This window comes from Dasypus novemcinctus, chromosome 10 (assembly GCF_030445035.2).
Source record: "Dasypus novemcinctus isolate mDasNov1 chromosome 10, mDasNov1.1.hap2, whole genome shotgun sequence".
Classification (NCBI taxonomy): domain Eukaryota; kingdom Metazoa; phylum Chordata; class Mammalia; order Cingulata; family Dasypodidae; genus Dasypus; species Dasypus novemcinctus.
Genome location: NC_080682.1, coordinates 4426680 through 4447648, shown reverse-complemented (window position 1 = coordinate 4447648; position 20969 = coordinate 4426680). Strand labels below are relative to the sequence as shown.

The 20969-nt window shown below is 55.4% G+C and overlaps 1 protein-coding gene across 3 annotated transcripts in view; it reads right to left on the bottom strand.

The window, feature by feature from the left end:
• SHANK2 (SH3 and multiple ankyrin repeat domains 2) overlaps nt 1–20969 on the bottom strand; it is a 619022-nt gene that overhangs the window by 18574 nt on the left and 579479 nt on the right. For all 3 annotated transcript variants that reach the window (XM_071217914.1, XM_058304998.2, XM_071217913.1), the window contains 2 exons: nt 8558–8693; nt 8166–8246 (listed from right to left, as the gene is read on the bottom strand). In XM_071217914.1, the coding sequence (XP_071074015.1) occupies nt 8166–8246; nt 8558–8693 (217 nt within the window). The remainder of the gene's footprint in view (nt 1–8165; nt 8247–8557; nt 8694–20969) is intronic.

Genomic DNA, 20969 nt, shown 5'->3' with positions numbered 1-20969 from the left:
ACATGCTCCTCCCTGCCTGTATGTGCTCTTTGTTGACGTGGTGTGGACTGGAACATTCTCCAGACCCCTCCCCCAGTGTGCTGGGTGCTGGAACAGGCAGCAGCATAGCCTGCTTGCCCCAGGAGCCCGGCGGCCGGCGCGTCAGCTCTTGGGGAGGCTAGGGCTCCTCAAAAAGCCGTTTCTCCAGAGGAATCATTTTATTATGACCGATAGGGTTTATTCTTGAGGGTGTCAATGAAAACCAATTTTTAGAAAAAAAATTTGAGAGGCTCCCAGACCTGGTTTGTTGGTACCCAGTGTGGCTGCCATGAGGCCAGAGGCCCCTGAGGGCCTAGGGAGCAGGGCCAGGACACAGCCCCTGCCAGCTCGGGGGCCACAGGACGCTGAGCGCTGGGTGGGAGAGGCCCAGTTCTGTGTTCAGTGATGGGACATTCTTATTTCTTTTTTAAAAAAAGCAAACCAGGGATAATGTAGAAGTGATTCTTAGAAATGAAAAAAATTTTGTGTAAAATACTTAGTTTTTTTTAAACCTGAAAAGCAAAGCTCTGTGCTTCTGCTCCTGAGCCCTTCTTTGTCCCTGTGGGAGGTGGACACAGGGTCCCTTTGGGGCCTGCATCCCTACAGGGGTGCAGCTGGCACCCCCACCACGCATGGCCCGATGCACCTGGGTAAGGACAGAGCTGGTGACTCTTGGTGCACCCCGTTCTGGACCCCACAGCAGGCCACCAGACGTCTGTCCCCAAGTGGCCTAGGCCCATTAAGCGCCCACAGTAGAAAGTGCCTGGCCCTTGGGGCCTTGTTATTGGCAGCTTGGGGAGGGCGCGGTGGGGCCCGGGCCCCCAGCAGGACAGCTGGGGCGGGTGCCGGGCACCTGTCTCCTCTCGCGGAGCAGCCAGCCCTGAGGGCCCTGGCCACAGCCTGTTTGCTGGGGCGCTGAGGGGACAGGGGCTCGCACTTCCACGGGCTGCAGCGGGAGGGGCCTGCGGCAGTCCCTGCCTGGCCCTTCCAGAAACTGCCCACCCAGGTGGCCCTTGACGTGGCGCTTCAAGCACGACACCAAGAAGGTGGGCCCTGGCCCCACCCTGTGGCTCTTCCCCCCTAAACCCCATCTACAGCCAGAGGTGTGGGGGTCACTCAGGAGCTCCCCCTGCATTGTACTCCAGACTCCCTAGGCTCCCCTGCCCTGATTTCTGGGACCACACCCTCCCCTGGCGGCTTTTCCTGTCCCCACTGTGGGGGACTGCCTGCCTAAGGGCCAGTAAGAAACACCCACCTCTCTTCGTGCCTCAGGTGGAGCCGCACCCAGCTGCTCCCCCGGCCCCTCCTCACTGCCCGTCCCCGCCTTCACAGCCCTGCAGAGGCGGCCGTTCCCCTGTCACCCCCAGGCTGCCCTTGGTTGCCACCCTCTCCCGTGCCCTCTTGCTTTCCCTTGCGTGAGCCTGGCCTGTCACCCCTTGCTGCAGCCCCAGCAATTTGCAGACCCTTCACCACATGACACCCTCCAGGAGGCCCTCCCTCAGGAATGGGTCCCCTGCACCCCTGGCTTGTTCTGGCTGGCAGTGACGGTATCTTGGTCACCCACATGTGTCCTGGGGCCTCTGTTGACAGGTGCTGCTGGGGCAGGTGTTCTGGGGGTGGAGCCTGGGGAGCGGGGACATGCAGGCATGTCATCCGGGCTGGCCCTGCTGGGGCCTGGGGCAGATGCGGCGTTAGAGGGCCCAGAGGAGCTGGCGGTCTGTCCAGCAGGGGCCCCGGTGGGGTCCTGGGCTGCTACCTACCCCATCTGCTGTGCACACGTGGGGAAAACCACTGGGTGGGCCCAGGGCCAGCTCGGCCGCCGTGTACACGGGGGGGGGGGTGCCTGGCGCTGAGGCCTAGGAAGCTATTAATGGAGCTCTGCAGCCACTGGGCCTGGCCTTGGGGTGATAGGGGGGTGGGGGGCGGGGGGGCTGGAAGGCCCACGGGCTGGAGGGCTGCACTCCTGGGGAAGGCGTCTGCTCCTCTGGGGTGTGTGGGGCCAAGTGGTCAGGGCCCCATGGCACCGGCACGCCTCCATGCAGGAGTTAAACCAGCCAGCTCGAAGAGGCTCCTGCCTCCAGCTCGGCCCTTCCAGAAGCTACAAATATTTTGGTATCGAAATCCTGACCTGAGGGGAATGGTTCACTGCTCCTGCCCCCACACCCACCTGGACCTAAGAGCCTCGTGTGGAAGCGTCTTGGCAGAGGAGCTCAGTGGAGGCTTTTGAGATGAGACCACCCTGGCGCACCCACGGGGAGGGGTCCTTACAGGAGAGGAGAAGATGGAGGAGGGGCTGGTGTGAAGTGACCACATACCAAGGTACCCTGGGAGCCCCAGAAGTGGGGCACAGCTAGGAGGGCCTTCCCCAAAGCCTGTGAGGGAGCAGCCCTGCCCTCCCCTCGACACAGGGCTGCTGGCCTCCAGCTCCGGGACACCCTTAAGGGCACCTGGTTTGTGGCTTCTTGGCCCAGGGCTCCAGGGCGCCTGTGTGATGGAAAGCTGTCATTGTCAGAGGTGCCAGCAACCCCTGGCACTGGCAGAGGCCTAAAGAGCATTCGCCTCTCCTCTCATCCTGACGAGAAGCTGGGTGTCCTCTTGTACAGAAAGCTTGGGTGGGAGGTGTGCACCAGGACGGAGCGCAGGCCTGGTGGCTGTCCACCACTGCCAGGTGAACCCATATGTGGCAGGAATGAGGGTGACCACCAGGATTACCTGCCCAGGGTAGCCACCTTAAGAGGGGGCAGGAGGTCCCAGCACCACGGTGAGACCACCGCTGCGGTGCGGGAGCAATGCCTGCTTGGGCGTGGGCCCCTTCTCTCCAGCCTTGCCCTTCCTGCTCCCTGCCCGAGAGCGCGAGAAAGCACCTTGGCATGCTGTCCTGAGGCCGGGGCGGGGCTGCTCTTGAACGTGGCGTGGCCTTACTGCTGTTTGGGTCTAGTGAAGAGAAGGTGGTCCTTGTGGCTTCCCCGCAACTGTCTGGGGCCCTCCTGGCCTTGCCACTTGGTGCTGCCACCCCAAAGGGACCAGAGGCCCAACTCGCCTTGGCAGCTCCCAGGAACAGGGAGGCTTTGGGGAGCAGCTGGGGGGGCTGCGGGTCTGAGGGTTATGCCTAAGTGACCGAGGCCCAGTAAATCCAGCTCCCTGCCGTTTACTGTGAGGTTCTTGGTGGAAAACAATCCTGCCGGCAGATCTGAAAATCATCAAAGCTTAAAAAACAATCTTGTGATGAGCGGATGAAAACGCACCACAGAAAACCCTGTTTGAAGCTTCTAGGCAAACTGCTGCTGTTTTAAGATGGATGTGGTGCTCATTGTCTGGAAATCACAGCCCTCCATGGGCTGGGGGTGCACCCCACCTGGGGCAGGCGTCGCACTCACAGTCATGTGGTGCCCCGGGGGACACCCTGGGGAAGGGTGAGGGCAGTCGTGCGCCCTGTTGCTGCATGCTAGGAGAAACCCAGCCGCTCTTCACTCATTCAGGGGTGGGAACATTGCTGCCAGGCCCTCAGTGAGGAAGCAGAGGGACCCCTCCAGATGCGGGGTGCCGAGGGAGCCCGGCCAGGCCTCTCCTGCTGCACCCCTTTTCCCAGGTAGAGAAGGGGAACCCTGTCGCAGAACCCAGTGCTGACGTCTGTGACGTCCGTGGCCTGTGGCTCCGCAGTGAGGCTAGGGATGCAGCCAGGCCGGTGCCTGTGCCAGGCCAGGTGTGCCCTGCCATTTCCCTGTCCACACCCCCGGCCCTCTCAGGGCCTCCAGAAGAGTCCGGGAGCAGCTATCACTGAGCTCGGCTTCGAGCTTTTCGAGTAACCAGGTTCGTGAAGTGCTTCTTCATGTCTGGTGCTCCCAGCTAGAGATTACCCAGGAGTCCTGTCCCTCCTTGGTTGCTGTCCCTCTCCCTGAGAACTTGGACCAGTCCTTGGCTAACCCTCCTCCCAGCTTGGGGTCAGAGCCCACTCAGGGTGCTCCCTACACCACGTGCTCCAGATGGGGAACAACCATCGAGAGTGTCAGATGTGATGGGCAAGACAAGGCCTGGACCCCAAGCAGCCAGCAGCAGTAGGGGAGAGAACGACATTCACGAGTCACTTCAGTACAAAACCAACCCTGGCACGTACCAATAAAAAGATGTCTGACGTGTCCTATGTTTGGACAGACGCGGAGGGAGCAGAGCTGCCCTGGGAGAGGCAGGCTGCTGCTGTCTTGCTTTCGCCTTCCGGAGGCAGTGAAGGGGGGGCTGTGCTTTGACCTGGGAGGCCCGCTCTGGCCACGGGCTCCACTGAGCCCAAGGCCACACGCTTTCTGGGGTGGGGGCCTGGGTGCAGCAGAGGGGCTGTTGGGGTTGGAGCCCTTCCCGGCTACCTCTGCCCTGTGGCTGCCCTCTGACCTGAGCGTTCCCCGCTGGAATCTGGCTGCTGGGGCTGGGAGTGGGCTCCTGAGGCCCAGACCTTGGACTTGGGTGGGTCTGCAGTCAGCACGAGGACTACACCAAGGGGTCTCAGTGCCCAGGAAACAGCTCGCAGGCTGGGCTGGCCGGAGCCTGTGTGTCCGCAGAAGTGAACTCTGCTGTCGCCCATGCGCCCTGCCGGACTCGCCTGGGCCTGTGCCCCTGCACGACGGGGAGTGGCGGCCCTGAGCCACAGGGCCTGCCTGGGTCGGGGAGGGCTCTGGCACTGTGCCCCCTCCGTTCCCTGCAGCCTGCTGGCCGGGCCTTCTGGGCTCCTCTGGCCATGGTGGCACCTCTGGGTCTGGCAGGCAACAGGCGATCTCAGAGTCGCATCTACTTTGCTCCACCCCTCATATGGCGCTGCGCTTCTTCTCTCCAGGGCCTCCTGCCACCGCCTGTGTGGATCCTGCTGGGCCTGGGCCTGGCCAGCTCATGGCTGTCCGCAGCACCCAGGGGAGGGCAGGCAGAGCAGCGGAGCGAGGCGTGTGGCCTGGCCCCCAGCTGCTCTTGACAGGGGCCTTCTCTCTGTGGCAGCCAGTCCCCTGGACCATGGAGGAAGTCCTTTAGGCAGGGGCAGCAGGGCTTTGCCCTGCATTGAGAAGCCTCACAGAAACCTAAATTTGCGAAAGAAAGGTTTCTGGGCCCTAGGTGTCCACCGTGTCCTTGACCCACTGACAGGTCCTAGAAATGGCACTGTAACTTCCAGCAGTGGTTACTCAGGATGGCTCCTGAGGCTGCTTGTGGGAACAAACTGGAGACCTGCGGCCAGGTGCTCCTGGACACTCGGGCTGGTTCTGCCCTGACACAGGGCTTTTCTGTACTCTAAGACTGGCCCCCCAATTTTTTTTCTTAGGAGGCACCGGGGATCAAACCTGGGACCTCATACGTGGGAAGCAGGTGCTTGACCACTGAGCTACACCTGCTCAGCTGCAGGCCCTCTAATTTTAATGACCCTTGGGGTCAGTGCGGGGGGCGGTGCTCTTTTAACAGATGGGGTGGCTGTCCCCAGCATAGGGGAGGCACCCTGATACGGATGCTGCTGAGAGCATAGGCGAGGGCGTCCTGGGGCCCTGCTGTGGGAGGGCATGGGTGGGGCCGGGAGCCAGTGCCTCCCTCAGCCACGGCCTGCCCCCCTCACCCCAGCACCAGTGAGGACAGGTGCCTGGCCCCTCCGGCTTGGGCCAGCCTCTTGGGGAGCCAGTGTCCTGGGCAGGAGGAGGCAGCCCCTGCTCACCCCCAAGGGCCGGAGGACCAGGAGCCCAGCCCCTGCCTGCTGTCCTGGATCCTGGGCCTGGGTTTCTGCTTGCCTGCTCCCCTTGACCGGGAGCTGCTGGGGGCTCAGAGCCCAGTGGCCGATGGCCACCCCTTGCCTGTGGGCCCTGTGGACTGCAGCGCAGGGGCTGCCTGCTTGGCCCAGGGCTTTCAGCCCCTGTGACCCAGATCCCTGGGGCGGGGCATCAGGGAGCACGTGGCCCCAGGCCAAGGAGGAAAGACAAATGTGGTGGGAGGGACAGACAAGAAGCCAAGCAGACGGGACAGACTGGGCTGGGCCGCGTGCTCGGGAGCGGGGCGGCGAGGACAGCACAAGGCTCACGGCACATTCTAGGCTGCATGCCGACGGGCACGGCCCCCCTCCCGGCACTGGTGGGGTGGGTGGGGCGGGGGCCGGCAGGCGCGCAGCGGACCTCTTACCCTTTCTCTTCCGCACGGAAGCTTGCAAACAGAAGGGGGCGCCGTGAGTCACTCAGGGCAGGGCCTCCTAGGGGCCTCTGGGAGTGGGTGGGGGGTATGGGCTGGTGCCGGGCGGACACGGGCCCTGGGTGGCTGCTCACTGCCGTCCCACTACCCTGCTTTTCCAGAACTTTCCTTCCCCTGAGCACCCGGCACCCTAACGGGCGAGAGCGCATGCCGCAGCCCTGGACGAGGTGCTACCAACCTGACCATGGGCTGCGGAGGCCTGAGCAGCACCCTTGCCTCCGCTGTGCTCCGTGGCCTTCGCTGCGCTAACAGAAGGGCTGTGCTTGGGGCTAGCTGGGACCACGGAAGGCCCGGGTGGGCCTGTGAGGCGTGGGCTGCATGGTTCAGAGAGGAGCATGGTGGCCCCGATTCCGCTGCCTCTGAGCTGTGGGTGGAGGCTTTCCTCACGTGCTCGGGCCAGAGGAGGGCTCCTTCCTAGAATGGGCCTTGGCACCCTCTGCGGCCTGCAGAGCCCAGGGCCCTGCCTGAAGCTGGAACTTCCTGAGGGGGCAGTCTCTGCGCCCCGTGCTGGGGCAGCTTGCCCTGGACAGTTCACCAGGAAGACCTCCCCGTGCTGGGGCGGGGGCGCCAACCTCCGGGGGGGGGGCTGTAGGCGGGCTCAAGCCTTTGATGCTGACCACCGTGCCACCTGTGGAGTGAGACCCCATGTAAACTCAGAGCCACGGCGGCTGGGGTGGGTGTTGCCATGCCAGGGCCGTGTGCCAGCCCGTGGCAGGGGGCCTGGCGCTGGGCCCTCCTGGGTCTCGCCCGGGCGTCTCTCCTGGCTGCTGCTTACCTGTGTCCTCGTACTGTGAGCTACAAGACAGCGATATCGGGGCGCCCTGGGGTCGTTCTAGCACTGTTGAACCCGAGGCCTGGTGGGAGCCCCAGAGTTTGTAGCCAGCTAGTCAGAGGTGCGGGAGGCCTGGGGTCAGTGTGGGCACCCCTGGGGGTCGTGCCCTTAGGCTGTGGAGTCTGGCTTGGTGCTGGGTAGCTGGTGTTGGCATCGTCGTGGCCAGCAGCCGGGGAGGCCCCTGGCCTGGGGAGGGTTCTGCCCACTCCCAGGGACTGAGTTTTCTGCCCCCCTCCCAGCAGGAGCACTGCCCCAAGTCTAGGACCGGGAGGGAGGGGGCAGGCAAGTGGGCTGGCAATGTCAATCCAAACCCCCGAGAGCAGGCTCGGGCACAGATCACCCCTGGTGCCCCACGCTGCCCAGAGCCACCCACACACGGGGCCCACCCCTCATGCCAGATGGACCCCGAGGTCACGTGCTGAGCTGCGCAGGCATGTCCACCCTTCCCATGGGGCTCAGGTACCCTCTCCAGAGATGCGGGTCCCATGGGGCTCAGGTACCCTCTCCAGAGATGCGGGTCTCACTGGGGGCTCCCCCGCTGGCTCCAAAGCGGCCCAGCCAGTGCTCCCTCCCTGGCCCATGCGGAGCCTCTGCTCCTTGGTGACCTCTGAAGGTGCCATGGGCTCTCAGCCTGGCTTGCAGCCTGCAGACCCCAGGACCACCTGGTTCTAAACCCCCAGGGCTACAGCTTTCAGTTTATAGCCTCGCCCAGATGTGACAGGGCGGTGGGGGGCCCTGGACAGGAGAGGGAGCTGTTTCAGGGACCCCCGTGGGGTTGCTTACCTTTATCCACTAATGAGAAGCCCAAAAATTCAAAACAAAGCAATGTTAGATACACCGAGAAGATGCAGGCAGAGCTCACAGCCCCCAGCTGGCACAATCCCAGGAGACACGTGTGGGCTGCCAGGCATGCGGGGCCCCCAGATGCACCCCGGGTAGCCGGGGGTAGCTGGGGGTTAGGAGAGGGGCTTGAGCATTCCAGGAGACAAGACGGCATGCAGGAGAGGGCATGTGGGGCCTCCTGGGAGGGGCGGCCTCCTGAGAGGGGTGGCCTCCCAGGGCCCCCGGGGTTGGTGGCTGCGTGGCCGGGCAGGGTGTGCGAGTGTGGACTTACCGAGCTCCTCCAGCTCCGATGTCATGGACTTGGAGCGCAGCGTGAGGGCCGTGGTCGGAGCGCGCTTTGGAGGTGGGGGAGCTTGACAGGCAGACAGAGACGAGTGAAGCCCCGGCCCCGCGCCCGGCCTGCATACCCCACCCCGGCCCCCTCTCCCAGAGCTGCAGGCATAGCCTAGAGGTGGGTGTCTGGAGCCCAAGGCTTTCTGCCAAGGAGGTGGACAAGCGGGGGCCATTGTCCAGGGTGGGAAAGCTGGCAAACGCCCCTGCAGGCCTCGGGGGTCCCGCTGCAGAGTGCTTCCTTCAGCATTTCTGGGCTGTGACGGCTTAAGGAAGGTATGGGGTGGGAGGGGCAAGGTGGGGGCAGGTGGGAGGCACAGGATGGGGGCGCACCTTTCCTCCTGGTGGGGTCATCGGGGTCGGGGCTCCTGGTCACGGTAACCACCTTCAGCAGCAGGCGGCTGCCTCCCTGGCGGATCATGGTCACCACCTGCCTGTGGCCGACCTTCACAACATTGTCATTGTTGACCTGCAAGACAGAAGGAGCCGTGGGGTGAGGCTGGCGGCCCCACCCAGGGGTAGGCGGATGCAGTTTGCTAAGAAGGGCCCAGGCAGGCCGCCAAGTGGTGACAGCTGTGTTTCCGGAAGCAAAGGCGCTTTGGGAAAAAGGGAATGAATGCCATTGTGGCGTGTGTGTCACTTAACAGGGCAGAGGGGGTGGGGAGGCCCAGGGGGCAGGAGAGGGGAGGCTGGGGAGGCTGGAAGGGGCCGGGGAGAGAGGAAAAACCGGGGGGGCCGAGGTTGCCAGGGGGGCAGGGTGTCCTGCAGCCTGGGCTCCTCCCCCCAGGTGTCTCACAGGTCCCCATGTGGCACCGTGCAGCTGCCCAAGCAGGTGGGGGTGTGCTCCTCTGCCCTGTGCGTGGCCAGGTGCCCCGTCAGGCAGGCCCAGGAGCCGTGTGGAAGGCCCGGGGAGCGGCACACTCCTGCGTCTCCTCATCTGTCCCAGAGACCTGAGGAGGCATCCATGCTCGGCTCAGCAAGGTGCTGGCAGGGATGGGTGCGGGCCTGCATGCAGGGACGGTGGCAGGCTGCAGGCTCCGAGCAGGTGCTGCCTCCTTGGCCACTGTGTCTCCATCCCAAGCTCTTTGCTCCCTTCAGAGCTGTCTGCCCTCAGATTCATCTGTTCCCAAAGTGAGGGTGATACCCAGGGGCAAAGCGGGGGCTGGGCCTTGAACCTGCAACCCTCAGCCTGCCACTTCACCCACCTTCTCACGCCAAGCTCGGCCGTGGTCCTACTCTCTCGGCTCCCCCACCAGCATGATTCCCCCCAAATCTAAGTGGTTCAGATGGTAACCAGTGGGGAGGGGGTGGGACAAGGGATACGGTGATTGGGGGAAAAGGACCAAGCATGTGCCCCCTCGGACAGCATCCTCTGGCCTCGGCCCCGCTGGCCCTGGCGTGCCCCACACAGCCCCGCTGTGGCCTGTTCTTTGGCAATGCCCTGGCTCCCTCATGCCCATGGACCTGACCGGGCCCCTCGCCAGCTGCCCGAGCATCTGAGCAGCAGCTGAGTGCACCTCAGACCCAAACCCACACAGCCCCCCATTGCGGCGGAGGAAGGAGCTAGGGGGGGCGAGGGAGAGCACCACGATCCTTATGTCAGGTTATCAAGACCGCCCGCCCCGGAGACCTGCCCGGGAGGCCGTCTTGGGAAGCTCTTCTGCTCGGGGTTTCAGAAGTCTTTTAAACACAGTTTGTGGCCCGTCAGGTGACTGCACGCACGGAAGCAGGCCCAGCTGCCAAGCAGGGATGCCCGGGCCCTGTGCTGGGGCGGCACATGTGGCGCCTGCTTGCCCACCCTGGATACGGCTGAAGGGCTCTTCATGGTGGGGAGTGGGAAGCAGGCCCAGGAATGGGGACACTGGGGCGCAGCCCGTCCTTGCAGCAGCTCCTGCGTCCTCCTGCCTTGGTGCCGGCTGGAAGTTCCTGCTCACTCTGCGAGGGTTCCAGGCCCCGGGGACGCCCTTGGTCCTGGCAGATTGAGTCAGTCTCCCTGCCAGATGGGTGGGACCATGAGGTGCCCTCGGAGCCCCTCAGCAAGAGAAAAGAAAAGTGGCGGGCTGCCTCCTGTTCTCCGACTTTCCAAGTGATTAGAAAATAAGGTTAATTTAGGAAGTGAAAATGGAAGAAGCAGTGATGGAGAGGCCCAGCAGGAGTGGGTGGGAAGGTGCGCTGTGGCCCCACACTTCTGGGGGCAGAAGGTCCCAGCTCGCCCTGACCCTGTCTTGTGGGACCCTCATGGCCCGATTAGGCTGTGGTGGCTCGGGGAAGAAAGATGGGTGGGCCACAGGCTGCAAGCCAAGGTTGGTCATGCTGTGTAGTTTTCCCAGAAGCACTCGGAACACCAACTGCTGTTCGTTAGTTCCTTCATCCTTTCACTCACTTGTTCAACTAATAAGGATGTTTAAGTCTTACTGCAGATAAAAACACATAACACGTACCTTTCCATCTCTAACCATCTCAAGTGTATAATTAATTACATGAATAATGCTGTGCTGCCAGCGCCACCTTCCACTGCCAAAGCTTTGCCATCACCCCAGACAGAAACTGTTGGTGAAGCAGGAACTCCCCTGCCCCCGTCCCCAGTAACCCCGGATCTATTTCCTGTCCCTGTGGCTCTCTGCCTGTCCTGGACGTTTTGAGAGACAGAACCATACAGTGTCAGGCTTGGTGCAGGCCGCCTGCATGTGGCCTCATGTCTGCAGGTTCTTCCATACTGTGGCAATGCAGCCCTTCACTCCTTTTCTTGGCCCAGTAATGGTCTGTCACACTGATGGACGCCGTTCCTCTCAGCCACCTGTTGGCAGCTGCGTGGGCTGCTCTGCCTCTGGGCTTTTGTGCCAGAGCTGCGAGGGTCAGTGCAGCTAGCTGTTGATCCCTGCCTCCGGTGCTTGGGCTGTGCACCCAGGAGTGGCATCTCCAAGGCCCAGTCAACCGGCACCTCTGTCCTGAGCGCTCCTGAAAGCTGTGCCTGCCCTCCTGGAGTGCATCTTCTCATGTGGAGTCACCGATATCGAAGAACACAGCTGGGGGAAGAGCCTTCGGGCAGGTGGCCAGGCCAGGGTGCGGCTGAGGGACAAGCTCGGTGTGATGCAGCCCTGCCACAGAGCCCACTCTGTCTGCGGCACGGCTTTCCGTCCTCTTCCCTCCCAACCTCCCTGCAACCACGCTAGACTTGACTTCTTAACCAGCTTGAGGAAGTACGTGAGCTTTGGATGGAGTTCTTCCCAAAGAGCAGGACACATGCCTAGATCAGAGAGGTGGGCTGTGTGGGCCGTCAGGCTTCCTGGAACAGCTGCAGGTGTGCACTTTAACAGAGGGCCTGGTGCGTCAGCTGGCCTGTGCTACAGCTCAGACACATGCATTATGATGGGGCAAGTGGCGCAAAGGCACCAATGGACAGCAGTGCACTGTAGCCTGGCAACAGCGGAACCAGGACTGTGAGGCAGGTGGGAAAACCCAGATGCATTCTCCTTCCTAATGCAGTGGGGACGGAGGAACAAAAAGCAGAGCAGTGCTTTTGGATTTCCCAGGTTTTAAGCCAACCTAAACCACATCCAACCTGCAGTAGGACTTCGGAATTAGCTACAGCCCTTAAGACAGATGCTGCTCACTGCTCACGGGTGGCAGAGATTTGGGAGCTGGGTGGGTGAAATGCTTGCTGGTTCTTCATCTGCCCATGTTGGCATCCTGAAGCCTCAAAAAAACACACCTGAACCTGCAATTCTGGCACTCGGCCACCAGGTGGAGCGGGGGGCCTCCACCTTGCACCTCATTTACAGGTTTAAAAAAGGGTTTGTGCCAAGTACGTGGAGAATGCAGCCTTGGATAGAGAGAAATGATTCACAAAGCACAGATGCAGTTAGCTGTAGGAGTGCCACGCCTCTCCAGGCAGCATTCTTACATTCAAACATGGAGCTCTGTGCAGAGAATCACAGCCACATCTGGGAGGGGCCAAGGGCCCAAGGGTGGCACCTGGCACGCCTGCCTGTACAGATCGTGCACCTTCCTAAACAATCTTCTTCCACTTCCACTGTTACTTTAAAAATCACAGAGTTTGAGACGGAGACTACAAGGTTTTTACAGAAAGCAATAGGACCCCACCCCCAGCTCTGCTTCCCGCTTCCAAAGCTTTCCGTGTAACCTTGTCATATTTATTCCTGCTCCCCTAAACCTGCTTATATTGTTGGAACTTGATTTTTTAAGTTTTAGATGTTTTCTGTTGACTTGCCCCCACGGATTTCTTAACAGCAGCCCTGTTGCCACTTTGGCCTGGATAATTCCTTGTTGAGGTCATGGGGGGTTGTCCTGGGGCACCTAGTGGCATCCCTGGCCTCCACCTGCTGAATGGACATAGCACACATGCCACTCTCTACCTGAGCACGTCTCCAGACACTGCCAGATGCTCTCTAGGGAGCCAGAGTGCGCTGTGGTTGAGAACTACCAACTGAGCCCCTTTACTTCACGCCCCCCACCCACCACTAGCTCACTTGCCCCCCTCCCCATATTGGTTCAGTAGAGTTATACCCTGTTTCTAATTGGTGCACCCTTGAGGCTTTGCATTAGGACCATGTAAAATCTAGTCATACCTAAGCTGCGTAGTACACTGGGACTACTTCCCTGTATATCATTTTGTTTTCTCTGGAATAAAATAATTTTATTTGGTTTATCAGCTTCGTGTTCTATGTACTTAAGAGCAATTTAAATCCAAACACTTCTCCAATTACATAAATGTCTTTTCAAAATCTTGCAGCAAATGAGATATTGTTTGGTTTGTCTTCTTGAAGCAATGGCTCTTGAAGCTGACTGATAAGCTCTGAGCAATTTGAACCCAGTGCTGCTCTAGGCCTGCTGTCCTCTCAGAGTCTTGTATCAGTCACCAAAGGGGTGCTGCTGCAGAGTACCAGAAATCAGCTGGCTTTTATAAAGGATCTTTATTTGGGGTAGGAGCTTACAGATACCAGGCCATATGCATAAGTTATTTCCCTCACCAGAGTCTGTTGCCATGTGTTGGAGCAAAATGGCTCCAACGTCTGCCAGGGTCCAGGCTTCCTGGGTTCCTCTCTTCCTGGGGCTCTTTCTCTCTGGGCTCAGTTGCTCTGCTCTCTCCACGAGGCCAGCTGTAGACTTTCAGGTGAATGGCTCGTCTCTCTTCCCTGGGCCTCTGCCATGTCTAATGGAGACTTCTCTCCTTCCTCACTATCTGCTTCTCTCTGTTTATGTCCTGGCTCCAGCACCAAAACTCCAACATCTCTTCTCTGTGGTGCAGTCCAAGGGGGCGGGGACTCAACGTCCTACTGATGTGGTCCAATCAAAGCCTTAATCATTATTCAATCAAGTAAGAGTGCTACCTCTGAATCCACTATAATGTTATGCCCAGAGGAGCAGACCAGTTTACAAACATAATCCAATATCTACTTGGAATTTATAATATGAAACTGCACAAGTCTTCCTTGGGATGGGGCTTCAGATCTGTGGACGCCCTCCTTTTGACTTCAACACCTTGTTTCTGGAAGAGCACATTCTCTAGCACCTTCCCAGTAAAGAGAGTTTGTAGTGACTTCTATTTTGAGACACTGCCTTTTCTAAAAGGGCTCCATCCTCACACTTAATTGGTGCTTGGCTGGGTATAAAACGCTTGGCTGGAAGGCAGGATAGGCTGAGCCCGGAAGACTGACAGCCCGTCAGCTTGTCAGCTGATGTTCTCAGCAAGAGTCATTATGAAATCAGGGGTACTTTTAAAAAAACATTTGGCATATTTCAATCAATTATTACTGAGATGACTAATTTTAAACTTTTAATTTTAGATTAGTTTTAGATTTAAGGAGAAAATTACTGATAGCATAGAGAGTTCCTATAAACCCTACACCCAGTTTCCTCTAACATCTCCTATAAGTAGAGTACATTTGTAACAATGGACCAACAGTGACAGATTTCTTTTTTTTGGAGGTACCAGGTATTGACCTCATACTCGGGGAACAGGTGCTAAACCACCAAGCCACATCTCCCCCATAAGAGTTGTTTTTTTTCCCAGTTGTTTTTTAGGAAATACCAGCCATCAAACCCAGAATCTTGTACATAGGAAGCAGGCACTCAACCACTTGAGCTATATCCGCTCTCTGACAGTGACAAGTTATTGTTAACTAAAGTCTAGTCTTTATTCAGATTCCCACAGTTTTCCCTAAGGCCCCTTTTCTGTCTTGGGAGCCCACCCAGTACCCACCTGACATTTCATCGCTGTCCCTCAGGCTCTGCTTAGCTGTGGCAGTTTCTCAGGCTTTCCTTTCTTCTGACTATTGGGCAGGTATTTTGTAGACTATCCTCCAACTGGGATTTTTTTCCTCATGATTGGACTGGGATGTTAGGGGAAGAAGATTCTGCATCAGTATGGTTCATCATTGTCAGTGTTGACCCTAAGCCCCTGGCCGAGGTTGTGCTGGGGACTGGAAGCCCTGTCCTCTTTGGAAAGAAGTTGCCACGCACAGCCCACACGGAAGGGGTAGGAGCCATGCTCCACCTCCGTGAGGGTGGTGTGCTACACACATCTTCAGAATTCTTCTGCCCTGGGGATTTGTCTCTCTTCGTTTATTTATATCACTATGGCCTTGTGGATATTTATTTTGTACTTTGGGTTATAATGCAGTATAACCTTAGTTATTAGTTATTAATATTTTAATGCTTGGTTTCTTCTAGCTTTGGCCTTTAGGCACTCTTTTGGTTGTTACCTGTGTCTCTAAGACATGGCCCTAACCTTTTACTTTTTGACCACTTTCTTACTTTCTGGCACTACAAGATGCTCCAGGATACTTTTTTTTTTTTTTTTTTTTAAATTTTCACAATTATCCCCCCCCTGAGATGGCTCCCTTGTCTGCTTGCTCATTGTTTTTCCTCATTTGTGCTCATTTTTTGCTCATTGTAAGTTTTTCTTTAGGAGGCACCAGGAACTGAACCTGGGACCTCCCATGTGGGAGGGGATGCTCAACTGCTTGAGCCACATCTGCTCCCTGCTCATTTGTTTTTGCCCATTGTCTGCTCGTATTTTTCTTGCTGTCTGCTCGTTGTTTTTGCTCAATGTCTGCTTGTTGTTTGTCTTCTTTAGGAGGCAATGGGACCTCCTGTGTGGGAGGTGGATGCTCAGCTGCTTGAGCTACATCTGCTCCCCTCCAGGGTATATTTTGATGCTCGAGTTGTTTCCCATTTCATCAGTGGGGTTTCTCTGAACTGACCCCTAAGCCCTTTCCATGTGCCTTGAGTTCTTCAATCTGTCCTTGCTTTCTGGTGGGACGATATGATCATTTCAGCTGAAATGCAGGCTGGCAGGGTTTATTTTTTTTATTTTATCTGCATCTCTCTCTTAGCAAAAAATCTGGGTTCCTAATGACATTGAGGTCTGTTTATTGATATCTACCATCTCTATAGCTCTCTCAATTTTCTGTATGTAGTTATTTTTTATATACCTATAGCTATCTACTCTATTTTTCTATATCTGTCTAGCATTAGATAATTAAAGAATGGCAATAGCAACATAATCACTAACAATATGATTATTGAAAACAGCTTAAGATTTCTTTGCAGTTTGCAGTGATAAACAAATTTTCACTTGAAATAATTTGTTTGTTAAACCATTTGTTTGATTTACAGTTATATAACTGTTATGCTAAATAATGCCTCCTGAGTTGGTTTTTAAATTTGTTTGCTTGTTGTTTGCTTTTGTTATTAGGAGGCACTGAGGACTGAACCTGTGACCTCCCATGTGGGAAGCAGGTGCTCAAACTCGAGTCACATCTGCTCCCGTATTTCGCTTTTGATTTGTACAGATTGCTTTTTCATTTTTTAAAATATATTTTTTGTTTTTTTTTAAAGACACGTAGATCACACAAAATGTTACATTAAAAAATATGAGGTTCCCATATACCCCACTCCCCACTCCCACACTTCTCCCACATCAACACCCTCTTTTATCAGTGTGGCACATTCATTGCATTTGATGAAAACATGCTGAGCCACTGCTACACAGCATGGATCATAGTTTACATTGTAATTTACACTCTCCCCCAGTCCGTTCAGTGGGTTATGGCAGAATAATGTCCTGCATCTGTCCCTGCAGTATCACTCAGGACAACTCCATGTCCCAAAAATGCCCCCATATCACATCTCTCCTTCCCTCTCCCTGCCCTCAGCAACTCCTATGGCTTTATTTTACAATTATGTTAAATATTCACCTGGTTCCAAAATATCTGTTAAAAAAAGTTCATGAAAGTCTACTTGCTGTTCCATGGGGTTCCAGAAGGAAGCCAATCTAAATGCACGACTTAGCAAGCCTCCATATTTTATTAGATATCTCTAATTAAACTTCCAAAAATTCACTTATTAGGATAGTGGGAAGATGGAAGAGTAGGAAGCTTCAGGAACCAGTCTCTCTATCAAAACAACTGTTGAACTGGCAGGACCCATCTGATCAACTATTTTAGAATGCTGGAGTCTAGTGGCATACTGTGCAGCATCCAGAGACGAGCTGGAGGATGGCACTGGTAAATTGGGATAAATGTCAGTGAATTTTACCTCTGTGCAGTGGCTACCATCCCCCATCCCCCAGCTACATGGCAGGCAGCAGTGGGGGCTCTGGTGCATCTTGCTAGAGCCACAGTGGGCTATAAGTAACTAGTCCTACAAAATCTGGATGTGTGTCATTTCATTGCTGATCACTGCTTTTGATCAGCTCCTTAAGATTGCTGGGGGCTGGCTCTGAGGTTGCCATTGTTCCACCCTCACTCAGGTAAAAGCAACTGAGGATTCTTCAATAGGCAGTTCTTATTTTTTTCTCTCCTTGATACTTTCCAGTCCCTTGATACTTTCCAGTCCCTTGATACTTTCCAGTCCCTGTTTGGGAGTGAAACTAGTTTGGAAAACTAAAAAATGGACAGCTCCAGTCCTCAACAACAAATCCTTGCAATCCCAGAAAAGCAGGGGAACTAGATATCCAGAGTTACAACATAATACTCACAAAGTCCAATTCTCAACAAAAAATTTACCAAAACATACAAAGAAACAGGAAAGTATGGCCCATTCACAGGAAAAAAGTTTTTTTTTTTTGGTTTTTTTTTTGCCAGAAATCATCCTTGAGGAACTTCATACCTTTAAAGTTGAAGACTTTAAATCAACTGTTCTATATATGTTTGATAAATCAACTGTTCTATATATGTTTGATGAGCTAAAGGAATCCATATACAAAGAATTCAACTGGAATAACATTGAAAAAAAAAAGAGATAGAAATTTTAAAAAGGAACCAAATAAAATTTGGAGCTGCGAAGTACAGTAATTGAAATAAAAAACGCAGTAGACGATTCATCAGCAGATCTGGACAGGCAGAAGAAAGGATCAGTGAACTTGAAGATAAGAAAATTGAAATTATCAGGATCAGATGGGAAAAATAATAAAAATGAACAGAGCCTGAAGGACTTGGGGGACACCATCAAGTGTACCAACATATGCATTATTGGAGTTTCAGAAGGACAGAAGAGAAAGGGGCAGAAAAATTATTTGAAGTAGTAATGGTCAGAAACTTCCCCAGCTGGTAAACTCAGAGAACTCCAAGCACTTGAAGAGATCTCCACCAAGACATATCATAGCAGAATTCTCAGAATCCAAAGACAAAGGGAGGATTTTGACTACAGCAAGAGAGAAGTGACTTGTCACATACAGGGGATCCCCAACGAGATTGACAGTGGATTTCTCATCAGAAATGGTGGAGGCTAGAAGACAGTGGGATGGCCTATCCTAGTCCTTAGAGAAAAACATTATTAACCAAGAATTCTACATCTGACAAAATTATCTGTCAAAAAACTGAAGGAGAAATGAAGACATTTACAGATAAACCAGAGCTGAGAGATTCATTATCAAAAGACCAACCCCACAAGGAATGCTGACGGGAGTCCTGGAGGCTGAACCAGAAGGACACTAAGCAGGAGCCTGGACACTAGAATTAACAAAGAACAGGGGGAAGGCACTTCCTTGGGTAAATTGGAAAGCCTGAGTTCTCGTTCTTTTGGTTTGTAACTGCTCCCCCCCTCCATGACTTAACAAGCAAAAGTGTAAAATAACATTATAAACCTATGTAAATGGGCTTGCAATGTATAAAGATGTAATCTGTGACAATAATATAATGGGGGAGGGACAGAGCTATGTAAGAGTAGAGAGTATGCATCACTGAAACTAGAATGCTACTAGTCAAACTTGGTCATTAGGAGTATGTTAACTGTAATTGCAAAGGTAACAACTAAGAAAATAACTAAAAATATATAGAAAAGGAAAGAAGGAAATAAAAATGGAACCATTTAAAAAGCAACAAAATATTAAAAAAGACAGTCATGGAGAAACTGAGGAAGAAAAAACATACAAAACATACCCAAATTCTTCAGCCTTTCAAAGAAGTGCAGGTACATGCTGCACCAGGGATGAAGCTTGATTTCATGCTGAGTGAAATAAGACGTGAAAGGACAAATATTTATGATTTCTCTTATATGAGCTACCTAGAATCAGCAAATTCACTGAGTTAGAAAGCAGAACAGTGGTGGCCAGGGGAGATGGGAGGAGGAATGGGGAGTTACTGCTAAATGGATTTTGGCTGAGGATGATGAAGAGCCTGGAAATAGATTGTGACGAGAGCTATACAGCTTTGTCAATGTAATTTATGTCCAAGAATTGTCCGCTTAAATTGGAAACAACCCAGGTGTCCATCAACTGATGAACAGATAAGCTGTGGTGTATACACATGATGGAATATTAGGCAGCTGTAAGAAGAAATGAAGTCCTAAAGCATGTGACAACATGGATGAACCTGGAGGACATTATGTTGAATGGAGCAAGTCAGACACAAAAGGACAAATACTGTATGATTGTGTTGCTATGAACCAAATATATTGTGTAATGTATAGTTATGATTAAAATTTTTTAAATATGTATGCAGTACAAAAAAAAAGGTAGATTTGGATATAAAATTGTAAATCAAAGAACAAGAACAAAAATGGTTAAATGATTTGTTATGTATATTTTACCATGATTAAAAATAAGTCATAAAAATTCATTTCTTACTTGAAAAGGTGCACATGGTACATGGTTCCAAAGATACAAAATAGGCAGGTTGCTGCCCTTGCCTCCAGGCCTGTGGCCCCTCCCCAAGGGTAGACCCTGTTAGCAGATTTGGGGGTGTATTCCTGGAATCCTGGTGAAGTTAGGTGTGTGTGTTTCAACGAATTCTCAAGTCATTCCCAATCCTGGTCTGTTCAAACCCTGATCTGAGCTCCTCTGTTGATTTTGAAGCTTCTGATCACATGCCTGTGTCACCTGACATCCCTCCCGGGGACCCAGGTCTCTGCACACATGGCTGTGAGAGCTCAGGCCCCTCCCAGCTGCCAGGACCTGGACCAGCTGAGGCTCAGCCTCCTGCTGATGCTCCTTCAGTTCTTTCAAGGGTGCCGCGTGGGCCCTCGCCACCCACTCAGGGCACTGCTCCTCCAGTGGCTCAGCTGTCCTATTACTACTGTGGTGGTGGGGGGCAGGCTAGAGAAGGGCACTGCCCCCTCCCAGGAGCCACAGCTGCTGCAGAACAGAAGCTCCCGTTGGCCAGTGTGGCCCTAAATGCCATGGCCCCTCGGGGCAGCCTCCCCTGTCCCAGCCTGTGGGCCCACTGGGGGTGGGTTCAGCCCCCTGAGCACGGGGCACGTGGGCAGCATGTGCAGGGTGGGTGTCTGGGCCCTCTTAGGCCAGCACCCCCCTGGGTGCCAGAGGGGCTGCCCGGCTCAGCATCCTGGTTGCCTGCTAGGGTGGCAGGTGCCACCTGCTGCATGGCCCTCCTGGGACGGGGTGCAGCCTCGCAGGGTTGGGATGCCTGCACCGAGCCCCGGCACCCCCGTTTCCCAAGCTTGTGACTGTGGGCCAGGGCTTTATGGCTCAGAAGTGCTTGGGGGGCTCGGGAGCCCCCTCGCAGAGCAGGGCCTACAGCTTCGCCTACACGCGTCCTCACCGTGGCCTCAGGGTGAGACTGGAAATGGCTTACTGTTCCCGCACTGTGCAGGCGCACAGGCTGGCCTCTCCAGCGGGGCCGCTTTCCTTTCCCGCTCTGCGTGGTTCTGCGGAGCGCCTCCAGCTCTCCCTTCTGCCAGCGGCTGTTCTGGGGGGGCAGGCATGCGCACTCGCTGGCGGCCAGGCTTGGGGGCTGGGGCTGAGCTGTGAGTTGGGGGCTTGCCTTCAGGTGAACACGCAGTGGGAAAGGGGCCAAAGGGGCCTGTGCCCAAAAGCCCGTTCCCGCCCCAGCCCCCATGGGGGCCAGGGCCCAGAGGCCAGGGTGATTCCTGGGACACTGCGGAGGGCCTGACGGCTGCGCAGGCACTTACTGAGCTGCTAGGCCTCGCAGGCCCCGCGCTAAGCAGCCGCCCGGTGTGCTGCCACCTTGCGCCCACCAAGGGGGGATGAGGGGTGGCAGCCCGACTGCGAGGCCCCAGGCAGCTCCTCCCTCCCCAGGTGGAAAGCCAGAAGCGCGTCCGCAGCGACAGCACAGAAATGAAGGCCGTAAATCACCCTCAAAGACCGAAAGGACTGGGGGTGGGTGTCACTGTCCCGTCGCCATGGAGCTCATGGGCCTGGCCGGCTTGAAGTTGGGTGCCCCGAGGGGGAAGCTCATAAACGTAACAGGCGGTGGCAATGGCTGCAGCCGCCCAGGCCGCGCCCCTGGAGCCAGCTCTGGCC